This window comes from Ceratotherium simum, chromosome 24, assembly GCF_057802395.1.
Source record: "Ceratotherium simum simum isolate JZ-2026a chromosome 24, ASM5780239v1, whole genome shotgun sequence".
Classification (NCBI taxonomy): Eukaryota; Metazoa; Chordata; class Mammalia; order Perissodactyla; family Rhinocerotidae; genus Ceratotherium; species Ceratotherium simum.
Window position 1 is genome coordinate 34,677,059 of NC_141923.1, and position 26,046 is coordinate 34,703,104.

A 26,046-nucleotide genomic window follows, 5' to 3' on the forward strand; every position below is an offset into this window, starting at 1 on the left:
ATATTCAGTATTCTTATAGTATTTCTATAGAAATATCTGCTTGTAATTGTCAAGGTTTGACGCTAATCTTTTTAACTGACAATTACCAATACGTTAAAGGAACTATTAAACTGCAAAACTCAACCCATATGGGGAAGAGTGATTCTAGATAAGCAGTATGACCTTCTTCTTCAAGACTGGGTTCATGTATAAATACAAGGAATTTGTTTGTTTCTTTCTCTCTTTCAAAATAAATGTATTGAATGTGTAAGTGTCAAGCACTGTCCTTGCCTCTGAGGGTACACAGGTAAGATTCAGTGACAGCCCTCGGGGGCTCATAATTCAGGTCTCAACTTGTGCAAGAATAGAGACAAGTGCTAGGTGGGCAAGACTGAGGGAAGATGGGCTGATTAAGGCTGAGGGGTCAGAAGCCTTCACAGTGATGGTGTTTGAGTCTTTTAAAATACAAAATGGACCCTGAAAGAAGAATGATATCACCAGAAAGGAAACACTGAATACTTCCAAAATGCAAAACAACCTGAGACTTTAAGAAAAGCCTACGTAAGGATCAGGAGCTTGAGGACTATTACTGGCACTGTTAACAATTTGCTGGGTTCTTTAGGCTCTTTCCTCAAGTGTTCTGTAACTTCAGAGTGCCTTCTAAATAGAAGATGAAAATATTATTATAAAGTCTATTTAAATAAACCGCCTATATGAAAGTCACCTCTTTCCAATTTGTTGAAATAAGAGAGTCATAATATTTATTTCATCAAGGGAGTGTGAAGCTTAGTTGGGATTAATTTACTTCATTACTCCTTCCAGGGCACTTAAAAATTTATATAATCCCATATGTGGTTTGTAGGAACAGACATGAGGATTTGGTCAGAAACAGTATGAATAATTCATCAAGTTTTTTCATCATTCTTTCGAGTATAACCACCCTCACTCTAGCTTTTCCAGTCCCTCATTACAATGCACCTGGTCACTGGGAGAGCTTCGCAGAGGAAGGCCTCAGCCAATCCATTCTGCATGCTGCTGCCTCATTAATCGCCACAGAACCTTCCCTTGCAGGAGGATCCCCCATTGCCTCTGCACTCACTTAACTCATGATGCTCGAACAGCACGTACTGTTTACATATTTATCTGTTTCCTCAGGTAGATTGTGAACAACGACAGGTATGAACTTACTCATATTTTGGATCTCTAGCATCTTACACAGTAACTAGCAGAGAAGAGGTGATTAAATAAAGGTTTGTAAATGAGTGAGTGCACAAACCCTCTGCTTGTTACAAGGCAAAACCCAACCTGTGTCTCCTGAACATGTGACTTGCCCTCCTGTATTTCTCCTTTTGCTGCTCTCCCTCACCCCAACATCTCCCCTTTTCTTTCTTAATAACCTAATTTTATCTATTTAAGGAAGAGGTTTGCAACCTTGGCTGTACAGTAGAATCACTTGCGGGAGCTTTACAAATAAACACTGATGCCCGGCCCCACCGGCAGAGATTTTGATTCAATTGGTTGGGGTGTTGGTATTTTGTGAATGCTCTTGTGATGCGTCTCAAGTGCAGCCAGACTTGAGAAACACTGGTTTAAAGTGATACTCGAGTCTCACCTCCTCCTGAAAAGACTAACGTGCCTCTGATGAGTTTACCTTCCTTTGGATTCACAGTTACTGTTTTAAGCGCTTATTAGGTAACAAATCAAACATTGCCTTGTGACAGGACCTCAGTAGCAGTTTGCTCTTTAACTCTGCACTGCAGTTTGGTTATTCATGAGTGTATATATATATATCATCGCCCACACTAGATCAGAAGAACCTTGAAAGTAGGACTGTGTCTTCTACTTCTTTGCACCCCCACGCCATGCATATGGTGGACCAAAACATATTTTTGATTATTAACAAAAAACAAACAAAAAACTAGTAGAGGCCATCTTAATTGTACTCTAAGGACATGTCTTTGGTAAGAATAAAAATGTTGCAAAAAGGGTGGGGTAGGATTGAAGCAGAGTAGGAAAAGAATAAATAAAAGTCAAATGGAAAAAAAGCTAAATTAGTCCAAAAGAAAATGTTTCCCAGCTTCTTAAGAGGGTTTTTGCAAACACTGAAGCAGAATAAACAAGAGAATTAACTTGGATTGTGCCCTGATAAGGAGATTTCTTTCTTGGTTATATAATTTCACAAAGTTTCCAGGGTGTAAAGAAAATAATCAGCCAGGGAGGACTCCTTCCCTTGAACTATACAATTCAGCTCTTGGGTTAATCGGCTCGCAGATCTGCTCAGCTTGACCTGACACCCTTCCAGCCCTGTGATCTCAGACTAAGTATTCAAAAGACTCGTATTCAAAAGCCCTGGTGTAGAGTTCAATGTCATAGAAACGGGATAAAATGTAATCCTCATTCCATAACCTTGATCCCTTGGTGTAGTGGCCTCTGCTTGTGCAGTGGGGAAAAAAAGAAGAAGCTATACCTGGTATATGCTCTCCTAGTGGCTGGTGTTTCATAGGTCTGCCTACCCTAGAATGATTCAGGCATGTTCTCCTACTAAGTAGTGTTATAAGGAAGTATTATTCAGAGCAATTACCTTAAAGACTAGCTTTAAAGTATTGTCTTGTGCACATATCCCAGAAAAGGTTTATCTTCATCTGGCTTCTCTACTTTGTCATGGAGTGAGACCACAGGAAAGGCTCAAAGAATCACGAAGTGCACCCTCTGCTAAGGCAAGATAAGGCATCAGATAGAAACATGTTTTCTATATCAAACTTTATCATAGTTATTAGGCCACAAATTTAACAACTGGTCCCAAAAGGCATGCACGTTTCCATTGACTAGTTAAATGTAAGTTCTTTTGCCTGGGTTGGCCATTTTAACACTGGTCATACTTTACTTTAATTTCTAATTACTGATTGAAAACATAATTCAAAGGCACTTAACTCTGCTCTTGATTGATTATTAATGATAATAGCAAGTTGTCCTTTGTAGATTAAGATAACACTACTGATTCGTCTAATAGGATATGAGTTGATAAACTGTCACTGATCCATCCACGCTTTGCTCCTGGTTCTTCTCGTGACCAGCGGCCTGCATTTGACCTTATGAGCCAAGAACCAACAGTCACCAAAATCCTCCTGTCACCAAAGAGACACAAAATAATAGCATTTGTCCTACCAGCTAGTTCCTGTTGACACTGACAAAATGGAAATGACCGGTTAATTTCTTAAAATAAAAGGAAAAAAATGTGGCTCTAACTTCTTTGTTTACTAATAAATGCTAACTTGGATTAGCAAAATTAGGATCCGGAAGCCTGAAATCCATGATACTATATATAGCAGACTGAATCATAAAATCAGTGTGTGCCATCTAAAATCTAAAACAGAGATAAACTACAAGTTTCAAGGAGTGGGGTTAAGGGTCCATGAAAATGAATGGATTCACAAGGAATTTTGCTTCCTCAAATTAGAGGTTAGGTAGTAGTGCTTGACTATCCTTAATGATATCCCTGATGGCTGCAAACAGGGTTTATTTAACATAATTTACAACCTAGGGTACAAGCCAAAGGTCATTAGGTTCTATAGGAATATTTTTGGATGCGTTCCACTGAAAAGAGAAGTCATGGATTCAGAACCCAGGATACTTGAATCATCAGGGAAAAGGCATCACTGAGGTAATGAGCACGCCAGGGCCTGAAAACTCAAGAATGTTCCCCTAAATGAAAACAAGCAGCTCCATCTTCTCAGATCATGGCTGACTCAATCACCAAGCTGGAATGTTATTTACACAGTCCTAAGCAAACCAAGAAGAATCTTCTAGTCTGTAACCAACGGCACTCGGAAAGTTATGTCTGAAAGAGGCAAAGGCTCATGTCTGTTTTTGATGATTCCCAACTCTTGAAAAAGAGCCAATTTACCTAATGTAGGTAAAGGGCAACAACTTTCTCCCCAGCACCTCCTCCAGAAAGGACCACCAGCATGATATTTTGTGCCTCTTTAATTATAGTTTGGATTTGTTATATGTTTAGCAAGATGGGCAAATCTGGGTTCTGAATTCTGCCCCAGCCAACAAGTCAGAATAATCACACTTTTCTTCCTGCTCCTGCTTGCAGGAGAGGTTGTGGTAGAACATGGTCCACGCAGCAGGATAAAGTTGAGGTTAGATATCACGAAAAATAAATTTCCTAATTATGAAACATTTTACCAAAGGCATCAGACTGTGGTGTCCCTTTCTTTGGAGAGGGAGGGAAGATTAAGAAGGGGGTAGAAAGCAACCTGTCTGGATGGAAGGGGAGAATTCTCACTGGAAGCCAGGATAGAAACCATAAATAGGGAGCTCTGAGAGAATCATCATCCTTTTGGAGGTTTCTCTAGCAACACCTATAACTTTACCTTAGATCTGGGGAATAGTTTATTCACTTGTTAGGATCTGTCTGGCCTAAGGCTTTCAAAGCATACTAACCTCAAGAAAAAGCACTATCACTATTTAATTTGTACACAAATTTTCTAGTCCTCAACAAACACCAGCTAAGTGAAACCACTCTTCAGAGATGGAGAGTTTGAGATTCCCTAGCGGTGTGGACTCTGTTCACCTACAAGATATTGACAAATATCAGGAGGCATGCTAACTCTCTGGTGTCTATTCTTACATATTTTTTCCTGTGTGTGACTGGTCTCCCCACTTTATTATAACTGCTGTTGGGGCCGGCAGGGATTCTGATTTCTTTACCTACTTCTTGACTGTGTTGGCCCAGGAGAGACAACGCAGCCAATGCTTTCAGAAGGTGAACACTCAGACTGCTAGGGACATCTTGTTCTCTGACCTTGACAGTCAGACAACATTGTTAAAGCACTCACCTGTCTTCTCTCTGAGCCAAGGTACTGGAGAATCAGCCGGGTGTTCACACTGTGACTCCAGGTGTTTCCTAGTGCAGCTGTCACACAGCTGGACCCAGAAGTACCTGAAATGAAACGGCAAAACCATGATTATGGGTGCCCTTTCTTATAATGGTGTTTCATTTATACAAAAGTCCAGTCATTGCTCATTGCTCAAGAGAGTACTCAGGGGCTCAGTTTATTACCACAAAATTTGATGAATTAGAGAAGAAGGAGAGAGGTTAAGGAATATGAGGCTAAAAATAAAACCCAGCATGAGTTTCCTTCAGCCTCAGTGTAAATGACCACCACTGGGCTAAAAGATAACAGAGTTATCTATCAATAAGAGATTGCATTGCAAGGCAGCTTGGAGCCATTGCTCATACTAAATCAAGTCACTCAATATCCATGGCAGAAAGGCATAATGCTACTACATCGAATAAAAGCCAGTTATGAAACAGTCTTAGTTTAATAGAGTTGTAAGACTTTTTTAGCTTGATAAGAGTCTTAATTCAATTTTCCTTATCAATATAGAAATGGTTGCATATGCATATAAAATTCCTTTGCCCTTCCAACCCCTGCACACATACACACACCCAGAAGAGGAATCTGGAAGATCTCACCATTTGATACCAATTTGTATTAGACATCCTTATCCCAAGAGAAACATTCTTTTACTTTCTAAGACTTTCCTATATGATGGAGGATCTGAAGTAAACTTTATCTGAGCTTCTAGTCTACCCACGTTGCACTTCAGCTACTATCTTACACCTTCAGAGCTTCATTGAGCCCTCTTGACATCACCAGGGGGAAACCATTCCTGCTCCCCTCCTCTTCCACCTCCTTAGAGGCAAGCTTGCAAGTCCCACCACTTAGAAGCCAGCCCTCACTATCACATCTAGCACGTTCTGAGGTCTCCTCCAAACTCCTGTGCCAATTTTGGCCCTGGGCCATGGGATGAATCCTAGCCATAGAGGGCACAGTGGGTTTGCCTTGTATCCTCAAGATGCCATCTCTTTTCAACGAGGAGACTAAGTACAGAGAGGTTGAAGTCTATTGAATTGGCTAAAACAAAATGAGGCCTTGAGTTTCTCATCATTACCTTCTCACTGCATCATCTGATTTTCACCCCTCAGTATGGAGTAGGAATTGGTCCTCTTTTTCTGGGCCAGACATCTTTCAGGGTGGTCTACCAACTTTGCATGGCCTTAAGCTCCTGGGCCCAAACACTACAACAGATGAATGTGGTTCAGTGGTTCTAGGCTGGAAGTGATTTTGTTGGCAATGTTGAAGTGGGAGTGCACTGGCATTTAGAGGGTAGAAGCCAGTGATGCTTCTCAATATCCTGTAATGCAAAGGACAGCCCCCCACAACAAAGAGTTATCCAGCCCAAAATATAACAGTGCTGAGGCTGAGAACCCCGGGGGAGATAACACCAACCACATATGTTCTCTGGTTAAGCAGGTGCAGGAATGAATTGGACGGAAATCAACAGCTGGGGCCTCAACAAGCCCGAGAACTCAGACTGAAGGAGAATTTGGCATAGAAAAGAATAAAACTCAGGGAGACTTTCGTTCATTATGCACACAGTTCAAAACATAACACAAATTAATGTGAAAACAAATAATCTACAGTGTACTGATCTGATCACATCACTCCCTTAAAATTCTTTGGCAGTTTTCTGTGCCTGAGGATAAAATACTAACTCCTGAACAATGCCTTCTGGGCACTTCACCATCTGCACCTATATCCCTCTAAGCTCCCTCACCGGATGGTCTCCGGTAACCTCCTGACTTCTCTGTCCCCATCCTCCTTGACCTTCTGTCAGCAGTTGATAAAGCTTCCCTCTCCTTTGGCCTCCAATATACTGGCCTCTTCTGCTTCCCCTTGTACCACGTTGATTGATCCTTTCCCTTCTCTGCTTCTCTTCTCCCTATCTTCTTAGTTGTGGTGGACCTCAGGGAGCTGGCCATGACCCAAGTTTTCCTGTCTCACACCCAAATGACTCCAGTGTCTAGGAAGGTAATGTACATTAATGAAGAGGCCAGTTTACATTTTAACATGTTGAAATTCTTTACGACCACAAAGAGATGTACTCTCTTCCATTTTGCTTGAAATGTGTAATCCTCTCTGTCTTTCATTTTCCCCCTTTTTTTTTGAGGAAGATTAGCCCTGAGCTAATATCTGTTGCCAATCTTCCTTTTTCTGCTGAGGAAGATTGGTCCTGGGCTAAATTTGTGCCCATATTCCTCTCCTTTATATGGGACGCCACCACAGCATGGCTTGATAAGTGGTGTGTAGGTCTGTGCCCAGGATTCGAACCTGCAAACCCCGGGCCGCTGAAGCAGGAGTGCGCGAACTTAACCGCTGCACCACGGGGCCAGCCCCCCTTATATTCCCCTTTTTGAAAGAGGCACATGAACAGAGAAATATTTTCTGCTATAAAAAAACTGACATTGCAAGGGCAATAGCTACTGATTTTTCTTTTTCTTTTTTTGCATTTTTAAAAAGCAGCTTTATTGAGATAATTCACCTATTCACCCATTGAAAGTGTACAGTTCAATGGCTTTTACCATTTCCACAGAGTTGTTCAACCATCACCACAATCAACTTTAGAACATTTCATCACCCCAAAAAGAAACCCCATCTCCCTTAGCCATAAGCCTCCAGCCTCTCTTTCCTGCCTCCCAGCCATGGGCAACCATTAATCTACTTTTTTTATTTAATCTTAAGTGTTAGGAGATGATAGGGAGTTGTGGAGACTGAGGAGAATTAGAAAATTTATCCACAGTCTCAAGGGGACAGCCCCTGTCCCGCTCCAGCTGTTGCTGTCATGTGGCAATACAAACTCATAATTAGCCACATCTTTTGATTTTTAAAAGAGAACCCAGAAATCAACATGTTAAGAATGTGATTTTAAAGTGTTGGCTTAATTTTTAAATTTTTTAAAACACACAAATAAACATGCTTATGAGCCAGATGAACTCATTCTCAACAAGCTTGCAATGTCTGCTCCATATGGCATGGCCTCACTGTTGACAAGGATGACACCCCCATGTGGATGATTTCCAAGCCTTTGTCTCAACCTCTGACCTGCCTCAGCACCTGTCCTCCATTTTCAACCACAAGAACTGCAGGCCTGACCATAATGAATTTTAGCACCACAAATTCAATCCCTTCAAATCAAGCTCATATCTTTCCACATAAACTTACTCTTTCTTTGTCTCTTTCTTTGGTCTTCCAGTTAATCTGGTTTGAAATATCAGTTCTATTTTTAAATTTCTCCTTCTCCCATGCTCCTCACTTCCAATAAACTGTGAAGTCTTATTGATTTAACTGTAAAATTTCACCTCCATCCATTCCCTACCCTCCATTCCTCCTACCTCAACCTTCCATCAGACCCACATTAGCTTTCACCTGGGGATGAGTGCTATAGTCTTCTAACTGATCTCCATGCTGCTGTCACAGTGTCTCCCTACAAAAGCCCATCTTCTCTTCTACTGCCTGATTAACTTCCCGGAGCACACATCTAAGCATGTTATCCTGCCACTTATGATCAGCGTACTCAAAAACTTTCAACGGCTCCCAAGTGCCTTCACAGAGTTCTAAATCCCTAAGATTGGCATTCAAGGCTCTTCTAGCCTGTGCCCAACCTGCCTTTACACACCTCTCCCTTCCATCCTGTTTCATGTAGATTTTGCTCCAATTTAATCACTACTGCCCCATGTCCCCTCCACACTTGGAATGCCTCTATGTCCACATGTTGTCCTCAATACCATTTCCTACTTGCCCCCTCCCTGATCATCACAGAAATAACGTCTTCCTCCTCTAAACGTCCATACTACTTTCACTCTGTCATGTTACTGTCATTTGTCTATCCTGTGGCAAATTACTTGTGTGCTTTTCTTATTACCTCCAATATATATTTTCAGAGGGCCAAACCCATGTCTGATTTATGCTGGTATGCCTGAATCACTTAACCCAAGGTCTGAGATACAGAAGATGCTTAATAAACACTGGTTAAATAAATAGTTAATAAGTTATTCTTCTAAACTTCGAACCATGTCATATACTTGTTTTAGCAGCAGATTTACATTCTTAATTCTATCTTGCTTAAGCTAAAATTAATAGGTTTACATTTGTCAAGCAAATTCTACAAGCTTGCTGCCTAGATGCCTGCTAAGTGACGGGAGGAAGTGAGGCTGAGCTTTAAAGTCCACCAAGGAAAAGCTGTGTGTGAATAATTAGGAGTTGCTAATTAGCTAAGCACTCAAAAAGTTTTCTTGGTAATAAAACTATAAGAGCTTCCCAGGTCTAGAAGATGTTTTCAGAGCTCAGAGCCACATTTGGCCAATAGTGACTATTTAAAGAACTCCACGTCCCTAAACCAATGACAATAGTATAAGAAAGTACCCATACACTGGCTGTTTCCTGGACAGCTAAGCTCAGGTCCCAACTAAGGTCCATGAGTGCAAATGACCATGGAAAATGGAAACCCTGAGTGAACAAGCTTGAGGAGATACGTTTTCAGGAGTGCCTACAAACATTAAACCACCTACAAGAGCAATAACAGCAGGGTCTTAAAAGTTAATGATAACAAAAGACAATATTTTTGAAGTACTGTAGGCTAGGCCCTAGATAAGCCCTTTACAGAGGGAGGGCTTACGTCTTGTTTGAGCTTCATATCTTAGTCACATCTTTTCTGATCCCCACACTACCCTATGAGGTAGGTAATAGTATCATCCCTATTGACAGACTGAAGCTATGAGAGATTAAGTAACTCTCCCAAGGTCACATGGTTGCTTAATGACAGAGCCAATGTTTGAAACCAGGCCAACTGAGTCTTAACCACAACTCTAATTAGCCTTCTCCAGGCTCATCATGTCAAATAGCCTGCTACTCTGCCATCCCAGCGGGTCTGTCTGAAGGGCCTGAGGAGCCGAAGGCCCATCTCTGGGAAGACACTGACAGAGGTGTGTTGTGAGCATCTTATCTTATCTCATCTGCACTCTGCTGTTACTCAGGCTCCACATTTGGCTTCCTCTGTTCTGATGTACAGTGATAACCCAGGGCAAGGGGTTTCCAGAAAGACATGCATGCTCTGGCTCGGCAAGTTATTTAACCTCGCTCAAGTGGCCCAGCAGCTGGATTCATGCAAATCAGGTGGCCTAAAACTGACCCTTTCTGCTTAGAGGCTTAAAAATCTGGTCAGGATTAGAAAGTTATTTCACTTAATAGGGCCTCAAATATGGGAAAACAACCGAAGAGTGGTTATAGGTGGTGGGACCACTTGAGCAAGAACTGGGAGAAGGGGAAGTGGGGAAGCTGTCTATTTTCAACTAGAAAACTCAGTGGTCTCATGTCTTCCAACTTTCAAGCATTCCTATGCAAGGGCTGGCATAAATGATCATTAAAACTGTTTATGGGAAATTTAAGGTAGAAGGAATTTGTTTACTGGCTTTTCAGAAAAGGTGATTTCCTGCCCAATGACCTAATTGGTCAGGAAATAGATAAGTAAAGTGAATCTTCTCTATGCTCATTTTAAGCGGAAGTTCTAAAAATTGGGGTGCTCTCTCCCCTCTCGTCTTTTTGAGGACTGTGACATTTAAAAGTGCCAAGGCAGAATGACTTCATTCTACTGGAATTTGGTTGATTTCGATACAAATAAAAAAATCAAATAAGTGAACTGGGTTTTGAAAATATTTTAATTACTGGAGATTTTTCACTGTCACAGGATTGAGCCTGTAGAAGCATCTGGGTAAGCTACATAGAGAAAATCTAATTTATTTACACTGAAGTCAGGTCTCTCTAAAAATACTATGGGAACATTTGTTCTCCACTCTCTCAGAGACACTTTTAGGTAAGTCAAAGCATGTTCTCTTTCTGTGATTGCTTACCCATCTGTAAAATTGTGAATAATAATTCTTGCCTCCAGGCAACCAGAGATTCTTGGTGATCCTTAGATAAAGATACTTGATAAGTATAAATGACAGGAACAATGATGATCAACACTGAAGATGAAATTCTAGGGGGAAAAGAAATTTAATCATCCTCCTTTACTTTTTTTTTTTAATCTGCTAATAATGAGGCAAGCCAGTGAAGCTCAGCAACAAAGTGGTTAAAACAACAGGATTTGGATTCTGGAATATCTTTCATGACTAGTATCTTTTGGATCCAGTTCCCCACTCCTCTGGAGTGGGAGTTGGTTATGAAGACAGATTTCTCACAAGGCAAGGGGCTCTCTCTCTGCTCTGTGCACAGGGTGTAGTCCTGGTGCAATCAGACTGGAGGAAGATAATCAGGTTGCTATGTAGCCTTGACTTCCAAAAAGGTAAAGGGCCTCTGGTACCAACCCGTGTCAGTATTTACAAGGGGCCTGTTGGGGAACTTCAATGAGGAAGCTCCTTCTCTGAAAACATTTCAATTTATGACTCCTGTGTTAAGCATTTCTGGGAGGTCAAACTGAATCTCCAGTACATAACGTAAAAGTGTCTGCCCTGTAGCAAAAGGGTCAACTTTAAAAGAATAGACTTTTCCATGTTAAAAAAATAAAAGTGTAAACAAAGCAGTGACTCCCAGAATAGGAACAGAGGGGAAGGAAAAGTTCATGGCCTGAGAGGGCTAGATATTCTGGACATTTGGTCCCTCCTGTTCCTTCAGATGAAAGGCAACTTACGGAGACTAGAAAGAGGCAATTTTTTTAAAAGAAAGAAAAAAATACCTAAAAATGTTTTCAGGACTGAACTAAGTTCAGGGAAGGAGATGGTATGTTACCAACGGAATTGACATTCTCTTCTTATCTCTTGTCCTCACGTCCTGAAGCATGTTCTATATGGTGCATGATAGCATATAGTCAGCTGCTCGCTAGGGGGAAGGCCCCTGGAGCTCTATTTCTGACTTAGCTGTGGGCTTTTGGTGAGACCAGATGGGAGAAGGAGAATGATTTAACAAAGAACATCCGAGTGGGCCTTGGTAATGACCAGTTACTTCACCTCTCTGAATCTCAGTTTCCTCATCCATGACAAGAAGGGGTTGTTCAAAATAATCTCAAAAGTTCCTGTCTGTACTAAGAACTTTGAGTCTATGGTATTTTGATGACAAGAAATTAGTCCCTCATTCCAGACCTCACTTTAATCCAGGAGGTTTGAGAATGCTCTATTCCACATGCTGTCTTTGAATGGCAGTGCCCTACCCAGCATCTATTGAAGCCTGAAGAGAGTACAGACATGTGGTCCTTTTCCTAAGAGCAGACTTCTCTCCAGACTAGAGATTTTCTTAGTCTATCCTACCTACTAAAACCTTATGATGGGTAAACATGTGTTGGCCAGTGGCCAAGCCCCAGCAAACACAACTTCATAATAACAAAGCTTAAAGATGGGAGACTGAGTGAGAGACTAGGGATTAGAAGGGGATCATCATTCATTAAATTCAGTTTCTCCTGTTTAAAACCAGGCCCATGGAAGTTGCTGAGCTTTAGCATATGTTTTTTGTTGGGTCACTCATTTGTACTGGGGAAGTGACAGAGAATCTTGGTTAGCCCCAAGAAAAAGATGAAGTAGCGACATATTTACTTCTGCTTTTCCTAAGTTTCCCAGAGTAGCCTAAATTCCCTCTGTTAATGGATCATCTGCTCTTGTTCTATCTGACGCAGAAAGCCAGAATTTCAGCAACCAATGTCGAAGAGGATGAATGGGATACAAAAGAGGGAGGAAGACTGCCTAGGATAGGCTATTTCTAGAATAAGGATTCAAGATGACCTACAAGCTTTGTGAGGCCACAGGGCAAAGTATCACATAAAAGAGATTGTGACTGGCTCAGACACCTATCCTCCAGCAAAATTAATTTCCTTGGGGGCTTGTGGTTCACTAACTGAACCTGTGAACCAGCTGTATTCAGTGTTGCACTCTACTTCCTCAGGCCTCTAAAATCGACAATGGTCTGTAGGTTAAATTCTAACGGAAGTGATATTTCTGATCTAGCTCTATAAATAGAGCACTGGAAAAAACCCATCAGCTGCAAATGGCCCAGGGATCACACACTATCTATTAAGTAAGTAACCGCAGTATCTTGTGCTGCCATTTTAGATGAGAAAAAAAATATCTTTTGTTATTTATAATCTTCTGAGCTTTGAGATTCTCAAAATACTTTAAAGCTATTAGTCTTCTTTCAGATTTACAAATAAAGGTTTTGAGGCATAAAACCACACAATAACTGCATCAATATCATCTGCCCACTGAGAAATGCATTTGGCCTGGTAAAGAATAAGGCTCCTTCATTTTGGTAAAGCAGAAAATTTCATTCCCAGTGTCTCTTGGCTAGAGGTGAAAGAGGTGAATACAGTCCAGAGTCTTCACTTGCACAACATACCTAGGCTGATCCAAGTTTCAATAAATCTCATTACTGAGGAAGGTAAGAAATGTGAAGACAAGAAAAGGTGGGGCAATCAGAACCTTTGGAATGCTAGAGTGAGGGATAGATTAATCCTCCACAGCAGAAGGTAGAGACAGAGTTAGCTAGTTACCAGGATAAAGACTGGTATGCACCAGCACAAACCACTCAAACAACTCCATTGGCTTTTACCGGGGAATACTTTAAGTTTCCTAGAGTCTTAGAGAGGTCATATAAGTTATCATCCAACCAGGACACTTTTGAAAATGAAACCGGGAAATTTTAATAATTATAGGGAGATAAAGATAAACCAGGACTGTTCTGGGCAAACCAAGATGTATGGTCCCCAAATAGAGATGCCACGTAGGAAACGTCCAGAATCAGGATAAGGATGCTCACCCTACAAGAAAATGGTCAGTCTGCAAACCATCTCATTTGCCAACTGAAAGTTCTGTAGGGGATAGTGTAGAGGGCTTCTCTGCTATGTTTGCAGTGACAATCATCAAGGTCCTCAAAGTTAGCTAGGAACACAGGGACAGGCCTGAGAAGAACAGAACAGAAAGAAGAACAGAAAGAAGCAATCTGTCCCCACCCAGCTCAGCTTCCAATATTCCCCAGGAGGCCATGCCCCTGAATTCTTTCTCTAATAACACAGCTTTCTCCTGCTACCTTCTATTTAAGGGGAAAAAAGTCCTGAATGGTGACCTGTAGCTAGGTCTCCCGACCCTTTGGATAGAACTCTTTAATTAAAAATAAATTCACTCACTAGAGAAAACACATACGATTCTTAAGTAAATACTAGCAAAATAAAACAAAGAAAATGAAAACCCAACCATTTGAGGAAATCTGAGGCATTTTCTTTTTGAATTTAGGCTTCATTCAGTATAAGCCAGGAAGATGCTTATGTAAAATGGGTTTCCACAGCAACGTGTTCTATCTGCTCACTGTAAGTGAATCCAAATCATGCCCATCAGCCATCTTGGTATGAGCTTTGCTTTTCCATTCTCATTCTAGAATCTGAGGCAGCAGGAAGATACCAGAGCTGGATTCTAGTAAGTCTTGTGTATTATACACAGTCATCACCTCATTTTTTGACCATTTCATACTTTTTTCAGGTGATGCCGGCTGAAGCAGATGAAATACCGCCACTTACTTTGATTTCAGATATAGTCCTGGCTGCTGGGAAAAAAATCACCAGATGTGTACACGCAGCCAACTCCCTTGGAGAAAGCTGGGAAGGGTAAAAAGCAGCATATCCATGATCAGTAACTCTTCCGGGCACAATTTAAACTATAGTGAAGTCATATTTGATAGCTCTACATATCCAAGGAACTAGTCTGAACAATGAGTAAGCCAGGTGACAGCCACTTGACAGAAGAGCAAAGGCACACAATAACAGTCGTCGGGTTTGCTTCTGGGAAATCAGCTCACAAGGCAAATCTAGGACCAGGAGACAGGGTCCTTTCCCAAGGCCTTGGCTGATGCAGAATCAGGCCCAGGTAAGTCTGCTTTTGCTTCAGGCTGGCACAGGATCACTGGCTCTTTGCAAGTAATAAGGACAGAAGGGAAAAAGAAATGCTGTTGTTTATCAGGAAATATATTCTTGAAAAAAAAATATTTCTTTGAAAACATCAGCAGCTTAAAATATCCTTAATGCAAAAAGACATTTCAACTAAAAACAACATCTAATCCTGGTGTAACCACAGGACCAAGAACAGAATTTGTCACCCCAAAATATGCCTCTTTGGCATAAGCATTATTTTAGGCTGATTATTTTTAAGAAATAGCAGGCACAGGGAAAAGCTCTGAAAACCTAGTAGAAGTTACCTATTTGCAAGGGAAAGTTTTCTCTTTCACCTATTTGTAAGGTAACTTCTACTAGGTTTTCAGAGCTTTTCCCTGTGTTTCCTGTTTCTTAAAAATAATCAGCCTGAAATAATTCTTATGCCAAAGAGGCATATTTTGGGGTGACAAATTCTGTTCCTGGTCTCAGGGTTACACTGGACTGGATTTTGGATCATAAAAAAAAAGAAAAAAACTGCCATAAGGGACATTATTGGGACACCTGGTAAAGTTTGAGTATGGCTGGTACATTAGATAATAGTATTATATCACCACATTTCCTGGGTGAGATCATTGTACACTGTGGTTATGTAAGAGAATTTCTTGTTCTGAGGAGATAAATGCTGAAGTATTTGGGGATGAAGGGTCATGATGTCTACCACTTACTCTCAAATGATTCAGCAAAGATAACAATAATAAAGTAATATTATAAAAATAAACCAATAAAAATAATGAGGGCCGGCCCCGTGGCTTAGCGGTTAAGTGCGCGCGCTCCGCTGCTGGCGGCCCGGGTTCGGATCCCGGGCGTGCACCGACGCACCACTTCTCCGGCCATGCTGAGGCCGCGTCCCACATACAGCAACTAGGAGGATGTGCAGCTATGACATACAACTATCTACTGGGGCTTTGGGGGGAAAATAAATAAATAAATAAAATCTTTAAAAATAAATAAATAAAATAAAAATAAAAAAATAAAAATAAAAATAATGAGAGAAATAAATGTAGCAAAATGTTAATCTAGGTGACGGGTATATGGGACTTCATTGTACTTTTTGGGGAATATTTCTGTAAGTTTGAACTCTTTTTCCAAAAAAAAAAAAAAATTAGTGTGAACATGTAGGTTGGCCTATCCTAAGAGATGACCTGAGTCACTGATATAAAATCAGGACATCGGACCAGATCTCTGGAGAAATTACTAGGGCATTGTTTCATATGTGTATCTATGCATCATAATCAACTGGTTTACTTTTAAAAATGCAGAATCCTTGTCTCCATCCCAAACCTAATGAATCAGAATCTCTGAGGGGTGATGCCTAGGAGTCTGCATTTTTGTAAAGCTCTCCCAGATGATCCCTACATACACTACAGTATTAGGCATTTGCTGTTTTGCTTGCAGTTGTAGACTCAGACCCCATGGACCATCTGTGTACTGTCATGGACACACTTGCATTAGAAAATCTCCACCTAGTATCTTGTGATGTCGCTCTGTATCCTTTTCATCATGGAAGTCATCATTGTGGTGAATGCCCTTTGGCCTAGTTTTTAAGACTTCTATCTGCTAACTTTATCCCCCACCCCTGTTTCCCAAAGGGAATAGAGAAGAGAGACACAAATGTTCTTTAGAAATGCCATAATTCATCTGGTTGGAGTTGTTGTCAGAGGAGCCACCCAAAACCCTAATTCAGCAAGTGGAGGAGGGGCAGCTGACAGCCTGGGGCATGAAAAGGACAAGACTAGTGATGGGGCCCAGGTCTCCACTCAAGCAGAGACTCTCACTAAGGTCCCTCCTGAGTCAGGCTCCTTGACCTGCATTTCTTCCAGACAGCAAACACAGCTCAGCTTTCCGAGTTCAAGCTTCCCTTCGTTTCTTCAGTGAGAACAGGACAGAGTGCAAGTGAGGGAGTGAAGAGAATAAAGCAGGACAGGAGACAGAAGCCCTGAGGTGCTCTGAAAACTCCAGAGGACATAAGAGCATCTGATGAATTCAACTTTAAGTACATTAATAAATACTGCTTCCCTCGATTCTGCAACACTGGTATAATCATTATTTCCATTTCATAGGCAAAGAAGTGACTTGATTACTGAAACCCACCTAATCGGAGGCAGAGCTGGGGCCTGATCCCAGGCATTCTATGACTTTCTGCCATCCCAGCAGCCTCCCTTTTGGCATCAGAGAGCACATCATTGTGGAGAATGCTTTTAATTATCACCTTGCTCAGAGTGCAAAGATTTATTGTTATGCTTTTCTCCCACCCCATCTCAAGCATCCCTTTGGGAAGAAGAATGATCATGATAGGAATCAGGATACTTTCATGCGTGGGAGGGAATGGAATGCTGGCGTCACATATGTTTGTTGCCCCTGAAGGCTCTGAGAAGGGGGAGGGGGAGAAGTAGACTGTTGAATAGTTTGGTGAGGCAATCCCAGTGTCCTTAGCACTCTGAGTTTTAGACAAGAACCCAAAGGTTCTTTGGGTTTATTTTCCCACACTGGTGAATTCACCTTGGCTGCCAAGTTCCTTCAGTTCAGCTTGTGCTTCTTTGACATCTGGAGCCGGCGTTCCCGAGTCGAGGCTAGGAGAAGCTGCAGCACTTCTCCCTTTTTGGGGTGTGCACACACATGCTCAGGCACGCACACACACGAGGGATATCCCCATGGCCATCACGCCAACAGAAGGCTTACAACAAACTTGGGCCACAGAGGAAAATTCCACTTGTGACATGAATTCCCAGTGGCCCCCAGATCACAAGTTGCAAGGTCCAACAATGTGCAGATTGCCCGGGTGTGGGGATCTTAGGCAATGGAGATGACCTTGCTTTAACTTCCTCAAGTACGCCTTCACAAGAGTGTCCCAATCCCTAGGGGTGCAATCAAGTACTTTCAGGCAGCAGCCTCATGGTGGGAGAGGGAACTGATGGACAAAATGTGCTGATGCTAACAGGGTTATTTTAATTGGGGGGAACTGGTTTTGGTGGCAGCGGGTGGTTGGTACACATCTGCGAACTACGAGTTCTTAAGCAAAGCAATTTCCTTCTTCCTTGAAGGCTACTGTTTATCTAGAAATGGGACAGAACTATGGGTTTACTGAAAATGACCAGATTCAGCACAGTGACCAAGACCACCATCTTGGTGTATCTTGTCCCACATCTCTGACGTCAGTTGATATCAGACATTAAAGAACTATGAGGTAACATTTTGGGATGATTAATATGTTCCAGACACTAGGCTGAATGCTTTACATACATACATTACCTGTACGAAGGAGGTGCTATTATCATACCAATTTTCTAGGGAAGGAAGTTGACCCACAGAGAGAGTAAGTGATTGCCCAAGGTCACCCGGCAAGTGGCAGAGCAAGGATTTGAACCCAGCAGTCTGACTAGTCACTTCTTTCATTGTTTCTTTCAGCCATTCAGAAAGTATTACAAGAATGACCATTCATCTCCGTCTCTGGGAGGAAAAACTCATAAAGCCCCCTCACCCCACTTTCTAGATACTCCACTCTTTCTTTTTCTCATTAAACTGTAATATTCAATTTCTTATTCAGAGTCATCTGTGCCTGTCTAGAAAACCATGTTTTAATAATGTTCTCTCCCTATTGTTGGGAAACTCTTAGTCATATGATAGGTTTCTAGAAATTGATATCCAAAAAAAAAAAAAAGAAAAACAGATCTCCAGGTTCTGTAGATTTCCAGCTGAAAACATGTAAAATAACCTTAGTTGCCAAAATTATGACTTGCTTTCCTTCTATGACTATAATCTCCACATCTGGTTGACTTTCTTTGCCAGAAGCACATGATTATATATCTTTTTTATATCTTAGGATGTTTCTGTATTTTATGACATTTCTAAGTATTACTGTTATATTAATCATCAATACAATCCCACTTGTAATTACACTGTTTCTTTTATCAATGTTAACCCTACAATGAAAAATAAAGCAGCAGAAGGTAAATGTGATAGAGTCAGAAGAGCCCCACAGGAAGCCAGTTAGTCCACTTTCTCATCTGTAATATGGTTGTGGGATGGGAAGGGGATGTAATCATAGTTAACATTTACGTGCACCTACTATGTGCCAGAAACAGTTCCAGGTGCTTTACACGACAAGAAACTTTTACTCATCTCAATAATCAATATCAGGTTGGATACTATTATTGTCCTCATTTTACAGATGAGGGAATTTACCCCCATTTGTTTAGCTGGTAAGTGGTGGAGACAGGATTCAAACCTTGATGACCGGCTCCAGAGCCTATGTTCCAGCCTTCCTCATGATTCTGATAAGCAGCCAGGGCTGGGAGTCCTTGTTCTAGCTGACTTCCCATGGCAGCAGCTGAGTCTGACCCCAGCAGTAGATTATTATAACATCCTTAGCCAAGGATGGCCCATAAAGTTTTCATGCCATTACCATAGACTCATCTTGTTTATGAAACAGAGTAATGGTACAAACAGAAGAGTCATGTATTAAGCATTTTTTTAAGTAAAAGATTTTATCATCGTTGTTCTTAAGGAAAAGTGACATGCCTAAGGTCACACACTTAGTCACAGGTCAGTTCTGGAACAAACACCCCTTCACGTACACTCCTTGAGCCTTAGGACCTATTGCTTCACTTAGACATCACGGCCTCATCGCCTGATCAGGCCCCTCTGTCACTGTACACAGCTCTGAGCAAGACCAAAGGGACCACTGTACCCGCTTCACATCAGCCTAGCTCTAAATTAAAAACAGCACAACTGCAACAATGCAGCATAACAATAAAATAATAACAAAGTAAATGGCAGAAAGACCTCTAGGGTGTAAAAATTTCCTTAAACTGATCATCAAGGGAAGGAAAGGGAGGGTTCCTTCTCTAAAGAGGCCAGTGCCTGCCAGCAGGAACCTAAAACTCATTATTATTCTGCATTTTCTTTTTCTATGGCTGAAAAGCTTTCCTATCCTACCCACTCCCATCCCTATCAAAAGAATACCCCCCCAAGACAATCATAAACTTTAAAAGTAGTCAACCCTCACTTTAAAAACGGTTTAAAATAAAAACTCAAAAACCCACAGTGGTTGCAAAATAGTTTTGTGTGGAAGAAGGGCAAGTTGTCTCTCAAGAGAGGCTAATTTCATAGGGTTGGGAAAAGAGAGATGGGGGGGAAGGGTGGGAGCGCAGAGAAGGGGAGGCGGGAGAGGAGGGGATAAAGGAGGAAGAATCGCTGGCTTTAAAAAGCAACATTGTCCAGAGAGGTGAAAGGGAACAGATGGCCGTGGAGAATGTGGCCCTCAAAGCCCCGAAGAAAGGGGCGATGCTGACAGATCTTGCTGTTTCCCATTGATGCCTGAATGTTCTAGTGTGGGGAGCCGAGGCCAGTGCAGGGGACAGACCTCTGTTCCCAGCGGCTCACTAGGGCACTGGCGCTGAGGCTCACTGAGAAAAAGAGCAGGCAAGGGGGTGGGGAGGGCAAGCAGCTGTGGCCACAGAGGGAAGGCCACAGTGGGGGCGTGTGGGCTTCCACAGCCTTCTCTTCTGGCTGGGCCCCGGAAGGTCAGTCCAGCGCTGGTCTTTGCCCTGGCAGAGGTGAAGGAAAGGACAGCAGCTGGGGCCTGAAGTCAGCATCCTCCCCCAGAAAACACACTGGGGGAGGCATGTCTGGGACAAAATAGATACCTTGGGAGAGGGAAATGAAGAAAATATTCCAAATGCTTTCAGAGGATTGAGACATTCAAATTACAATAAACAAGAAATTTGGGTCTTTGAAAGAGGTCAGAGAATCCTGCCAAGTAAATCCCATATTATTTCATGGAGTCTCAGGGCAGAGAAGTGATTTGCTGAGGAAACACAAAATGAGTTGGTGGCAGACTCAGCAAGGACTCCAGGAGTCAGTCTCAGAGGTCTGAGTCAGCCCCTAAAGAGGTGCAGAATTCAAAGTGGGGCTTTGCTGGACACAGTGGAATGGCAGGAGGGGCAGAGGGGCCTCTGGCGCCCAGGGTGTATTCATCTGCGTTCACATGTGTGCCTGGGACAGGCACCTGGATGGACTGCTGTGGGCTCATTGCTTATAGTTGCACCACACTGGAAGATGTTACTGGAGAGCCACAAGTCAACACAGAGCAACACTAGTACACGCAGCTCTGGCCTTCTAGGGAGGGGAAGCCTGACACTCAGCCCCTGCAGATGGAGGCCTGGAGAATGGGTGAAGAGGGGGAAGGGTGGACAGAAGCAGTGATTACAAAGAGGCCCATAAACTTCAGGAGACAAAGATGCAATCGATATAATTTCCTTAATATAACTTTGATCAAGAAAATTCTTGGGGTCGGCCTGGTGGTGTAGTGGTTAAATTTGGTGGGCTCTGCTTCAACGGACCAGGTTCACGGGTTTGGATCCTGGGCGAAGACCTACACCACCCATCAAGCCATGCTGTGGCGGAAACCCACATACAAAATAGAGGAAGATGGGCACAGATGTCAGCTCAGGGCCACACTTCCTCACCAAAAAAAAAAAGAAAGAAAAAGAAAACTCTTGTTCCAAATGACCTCTTGACCTATCCCTACACCCTCAAGAGGAATATGATAAAATTCAGCCCTGCTCCTGCTCACTAAGGAGGGAGCCACGTTCTTCCCAGTTCACTGTCCAGTTGGCCCACAGAGAGCTGCACGAGCTCAAAGCATTTCTCAGGTTTTGATTTTCCTCTCTCTTCTTTCCTGATTCTGAAAATGAGAGAGACCTTAACTCAGGGCTCAGGGTCTTGAAACAGTGGGGCACGAGTTTGGAGAAACAGACCCTTCATCAGAATAATCATTTGGAAACATTCCCACATGTCTCAGGCCCCCATAAACATCTCTCACCTAACCCTCAGTGGGAGTAAGGGAAGTTAAAAGGTGGCTCTAAATATATTTAGTGCCCTGGCCAGTTCACCTTTACCTGGGCTAGGTCTCGGTTTCCACAGGAAGGATGCCACAATAGCCATCAAGCCCCAAGTTTTGCACTATATGTATAGCTGAGTTACTGAGAAAATTCCCATGGAGCAGCATAGTAAAAAAAAGATCAACCACGATGAAGACCTTGTCTTTTATTTCCCTGCTTCATCCAAATCGCTCCCCAGGCGCTTTAGATTCAGAAGCTCCACTAAACAACCTTATAAACAGCAGCCCAGTCACTGCATAGAAATGACTTTGTATAGCTCCTAAGTGAAATTCCCCCGGGGGATAGAAGATGCCCAAGGCTTTAACAATCAGAGCATAACACGGCCTCAGTATGAGAATAGAAGACAAGTACACTCTGACATCCCAATTGAAACTCCAGGCTGAATGGACATAGAAGAATGTAATTACCTTTCCTCGTTTGACAGTACATTAAAGAAACCGGAGAAGTGAAATACCTATTAGGTCCCCACTAATCCTCCTCCTAAATTCAAAGCAGCCTAGTCCCTGGAATTCATTTCTGAGTATTCTTACTCTCCACTATTGTTAAACAGCTCAATTGATAAGTGCTTGCAGCTAATACTGCTTTCTACCGAGCTCACCCCCTCCTCTTTCCCAGCCGCTCAAAGCACTTTACAAATATCACCTCATTATTCTTTATAACACTCAAGTGAGCCTGATAGGTGGACAGGTTCATTATCTTCTTCTTACCAATAGGGGAAATAGACAAAGAAGAAGTGATTCGTTTAGGCCAACAAAGCAGAGGCAGAACTGGAACTAAAACTCAGCCACCCTCCTGACTCCAAATGTGCACACGTCTTCTGTCAGCTTGTAAAGCCGCTCTGCTGACAGGGCAGGATTTTCTAGCTGTGGGCTGTGTTGTAATCAACAGGTCCACAGAATTGGGGCACTGGCTGGAGGGGAAAGGACAGGAGTCGAGATGGAGAAGCCCCACTTGAATGGCCTTAAGTAATCTGGACAAGTCACTTCACCTCTGAGTCTCAGTCCTCCTCGGGAAAAGGAGGGGTTTCGATTAGAGGATCCTGAAGGTTCCTTCCAGCACTTAGATAATTAGTGAAGACAGAGTTTCAAAAGAGGGGTTCTATTTTTCACCAGCCCCTTGTGACAATTTGGGCTTCACTTCTCTTGTAAGCCTGAAATAGCACCCTTGTCCTTTTACAGAGTGCTCTATGTCATCCATTGTCCACCCAAACGATGGTGGGGATCACATCATCAGGGCGAGGTGGGAAATGGAAGAGGTAGTTCTGGGGGATCAAGGCTAAGGACTAAAAAGAGATGGAGACAGACAGGGAGCAGGAAGATACAAGACTGGAAGGGTCATAAAAAGAACTGGCAAACAACATTTTGAGCTGTGCCTGAGCCCTACCCAGGGACACTCCCTACATTCCAAGAAACTTATGACAAGTCTTTCAAAGTATAAGAAGGCCCCAAAGAAACAGGGTTTGCTTTGGTTTTTCTAAATACAGGATTCACTTGCCAACCCCCAAACCCACGTGAACAATGCCCCAATGTACCCTGTAATGGTGGTTTCCCATTTAAACAGAATTTCATTTTAATGAAATAATATTGATGTGCCTTCATGTTAATTAAAACCGGATTTACAGGTGGCTTCATAGTTTATAATTTGTGTTGCCTGAGCCAGATAAGCCTGAGCCTTTAGAAAACCTGCAGTATTTTCTCTCTCTCATCTTTTACACTTTCTTTTCCTAATGGATGCTTTGATACTCTGTTTGCCACAAAGAGAGTTGGAGAGAGAGAACATTTAGTAAAATCAACATTTGTTTGCAGGAGAAGCAGCCCCCGCAACCAGAATAATGACCTTGGAAAGAGTTTTGGGTGATGGGCTGATTACAGTGACTGGATATAAAGGACTGACTGTGCAGCTGCCAGAAAGAAACACATTTTTGTAATATCTCAGTTGTTTCTATTGGCCTGGGCTTCCTTGCATTCACCATGGGAACTGAGTCAACAAGTTTGCTTGCTTTTATTTCAGTGATTACAGAGTATTCTTTTATCCCCCCACATTCAGGGAAGAAGGAGTAAAAAATAGATATCTGCTGCAAGTCAAAGGCTTGATGATCCAAAAAAATGGGTATAATTTTATTTGTCTTCAAATCCAGCTGCAAAAGAAACTAGCTGCAAGCTTTATTCCATCTGCTCTCTCTGAGGACCTCAGCCTGACCTTGTGGAACCTTCTTTCTGGGAAGTTAAAGAATTTCCAGGATTAGCTCAAGTCCTGAGGCTGCCAACTGTGACAATCTACAAAGCTCTCTTAGGTAATGATTCAGACCCCACTTCTGCTCAAGGCCAAGGTGGTCCCTAATGAGTTCGGAATATTTTCATTTCCTGGACCTAGACCACAAGGCGAATTGACCCCAGAAGAATTCCAGAAGGACAGGCTCAGCATCTCTGCACATTGAAGACTTAACTGATGTATCTGTGGCATCAGAAATACAATGGAACTGGAAAAGCAAGAATTAAGAGCTCATCAGAAAAAAGTTTAAACAAGGATACCACAAGGAAGAAAGGAAGGAAGGAAGGAAGGAAGGAAGGAAGGAAGGGAGGAAGAAAGGAGTATCTCTGTATCTCCTAAATAGTACAGACATCTGAGTAATTGATGGAACATCAGAGTTAGCTTCCAACTCGATTCTGTGACTAACTCATTCTGTGACCTCTTTAAGCCTCAGTTTTCTCATTTGAAAAAAAAAGAGATTAGGACTAGAAGGCCTCTGACATCCCTTCCATCTCTAAAATGCCCTGCTACTATTGTATGTCTGCATAGATTGGCTCCAGCATTTTTCTCAGCCACAGTATGTATCTTTTAAGTTTCATCCAGTGCTGGTCCCCAGGGATCCCTGACAGTGTCTGAGGAGTCTCAGGTCATGAATTCAAGCTTTACTGGCCAACAGGAATATTTACTTCTCTTCATTCCTACAGAGGAAAGTTAACATCAGAATACTAGTGTTCCAGGTGACCTCACTCAGGAAAACTCACTGGCATATGCCAATAGATACAGTCCAAAATGGGTAAGGATGAAGACCCAAATGGGAAGATTTAGCGTGTAAACCAAAACCACAACAGGGTCAGCTCTCAGTGTGAACATCTAGGAAATAAATGGGTAGCTTTTTAAATAAATGATTAGAACTTCAAGGCTTAGATGTTTCCACTATCCAAGATTTGCAGTCTAGTTATGACCCAGCTCAGTAACTATATCCATGATAATGGATTTCCACAATGTTAGTTGAGGAAATTTTAAGAACAGTCAGCAAGTCCAAGGAACTTTTCATTCAAGGACTCCAAAATGTTATGTAAGTATTATTTCTTATGATACCAAACAGATGTGGCAGTGAGGCTCTCCATTTGAGAAATAAGGAACATTTTACAGACTTGTCTCAGGTTATAGAGTAAGCTAATACTTAAACAGAGACTCCAATAAGTTACTCACAGAATTATTTGGGTTCCTAATGGGTTACACATTATCAGAATACCTAGTTTAAAACAGTAGAGAGAAATTCAGAAGATCCATTGAGAAACAAGAGGCCCAACTTGGTCTTGAGTATCAGACCTCCCTGGTGACCCACTGGTCCATTTGCTTACTATCTTTATTCAGAAGTCTTCTGGAAACCTGATCAGGATGGAACAAATCTAGATCTATCAAAATGACTAATGTAGATACTAATATGTGTTCCTGATTTTTTCAAATAGTAACTTTCCACTTTTCTATATTACCTTTCAGGTCAATTCAGAATGCAGCCTCCTTAGGATAGACTAACATTTAGAATGCTTTGGTAGGTCTGAAGTATTGAACAAAAAAGCAAATCACAAAGTAGTATGTGCACTATGGTCTAATTTTTGCAAAAAATTTATGTTAAGTATTTATATGCATAGAAAAGTGGCTAGAATTACAAACACTGATATTTTACATTATCTTACTGTAATAGCATTAAAATTTTTATTTTCTTTTCTGGCTATCTATATTTTCTATTGGTACATAACAACATGGATAAATTTTATAAACACAATGTTGAGCAAAAGAAAGCAGTACCAAAGAAAATCTACTATATGATTCTGTCTACATAAAAAGTTCAAAAACAGGCAAAACTAATCTATGGTCGTAGAAATCCAGATAGTGGTTACCTTTGGGGGAGGCAGGATAGGGTAGTGACAGGATAGGGTGGTGACAGGGGAGCTTTTGGGGTACTATTAGTGTTCTGTTTCCTAATCTGGCTGCTGGTTACACAAGTGTGTTCACTGAGAAAGTTCATGGAGTTGTACACTTATAATGTATACACTTTTTGCTTGTGTTATACTTCATTTTAAAAGTTACCTAAATT

General features: G+C 41.9%; 1 protein-coding gene across 3 annotated transcripts in view; it reads right to left on the minus strand.

Moving 5' to 3' along the window:
• Positions 1-26,046, minus strand: part of RAD51B (RAD51 paralog B) — a 579,835-nt gene that overhangs the window by 46,241 nt on the left and 507,548 nt on the right. For all 3 annotated transcript variants that reach the window (XM_087448333.1, XM_087448336.1, XM_087448335.1), the window contains exon 9: positions 4,824-4,927. In XM_087448333.1, the coding sequence (XP_087304459.1) occupies positions 4,824-4,927 (104 nt within the window). The remainder of the gene's footprint in view (positions 1-4,823; positions 4,928-26,046) is intronic.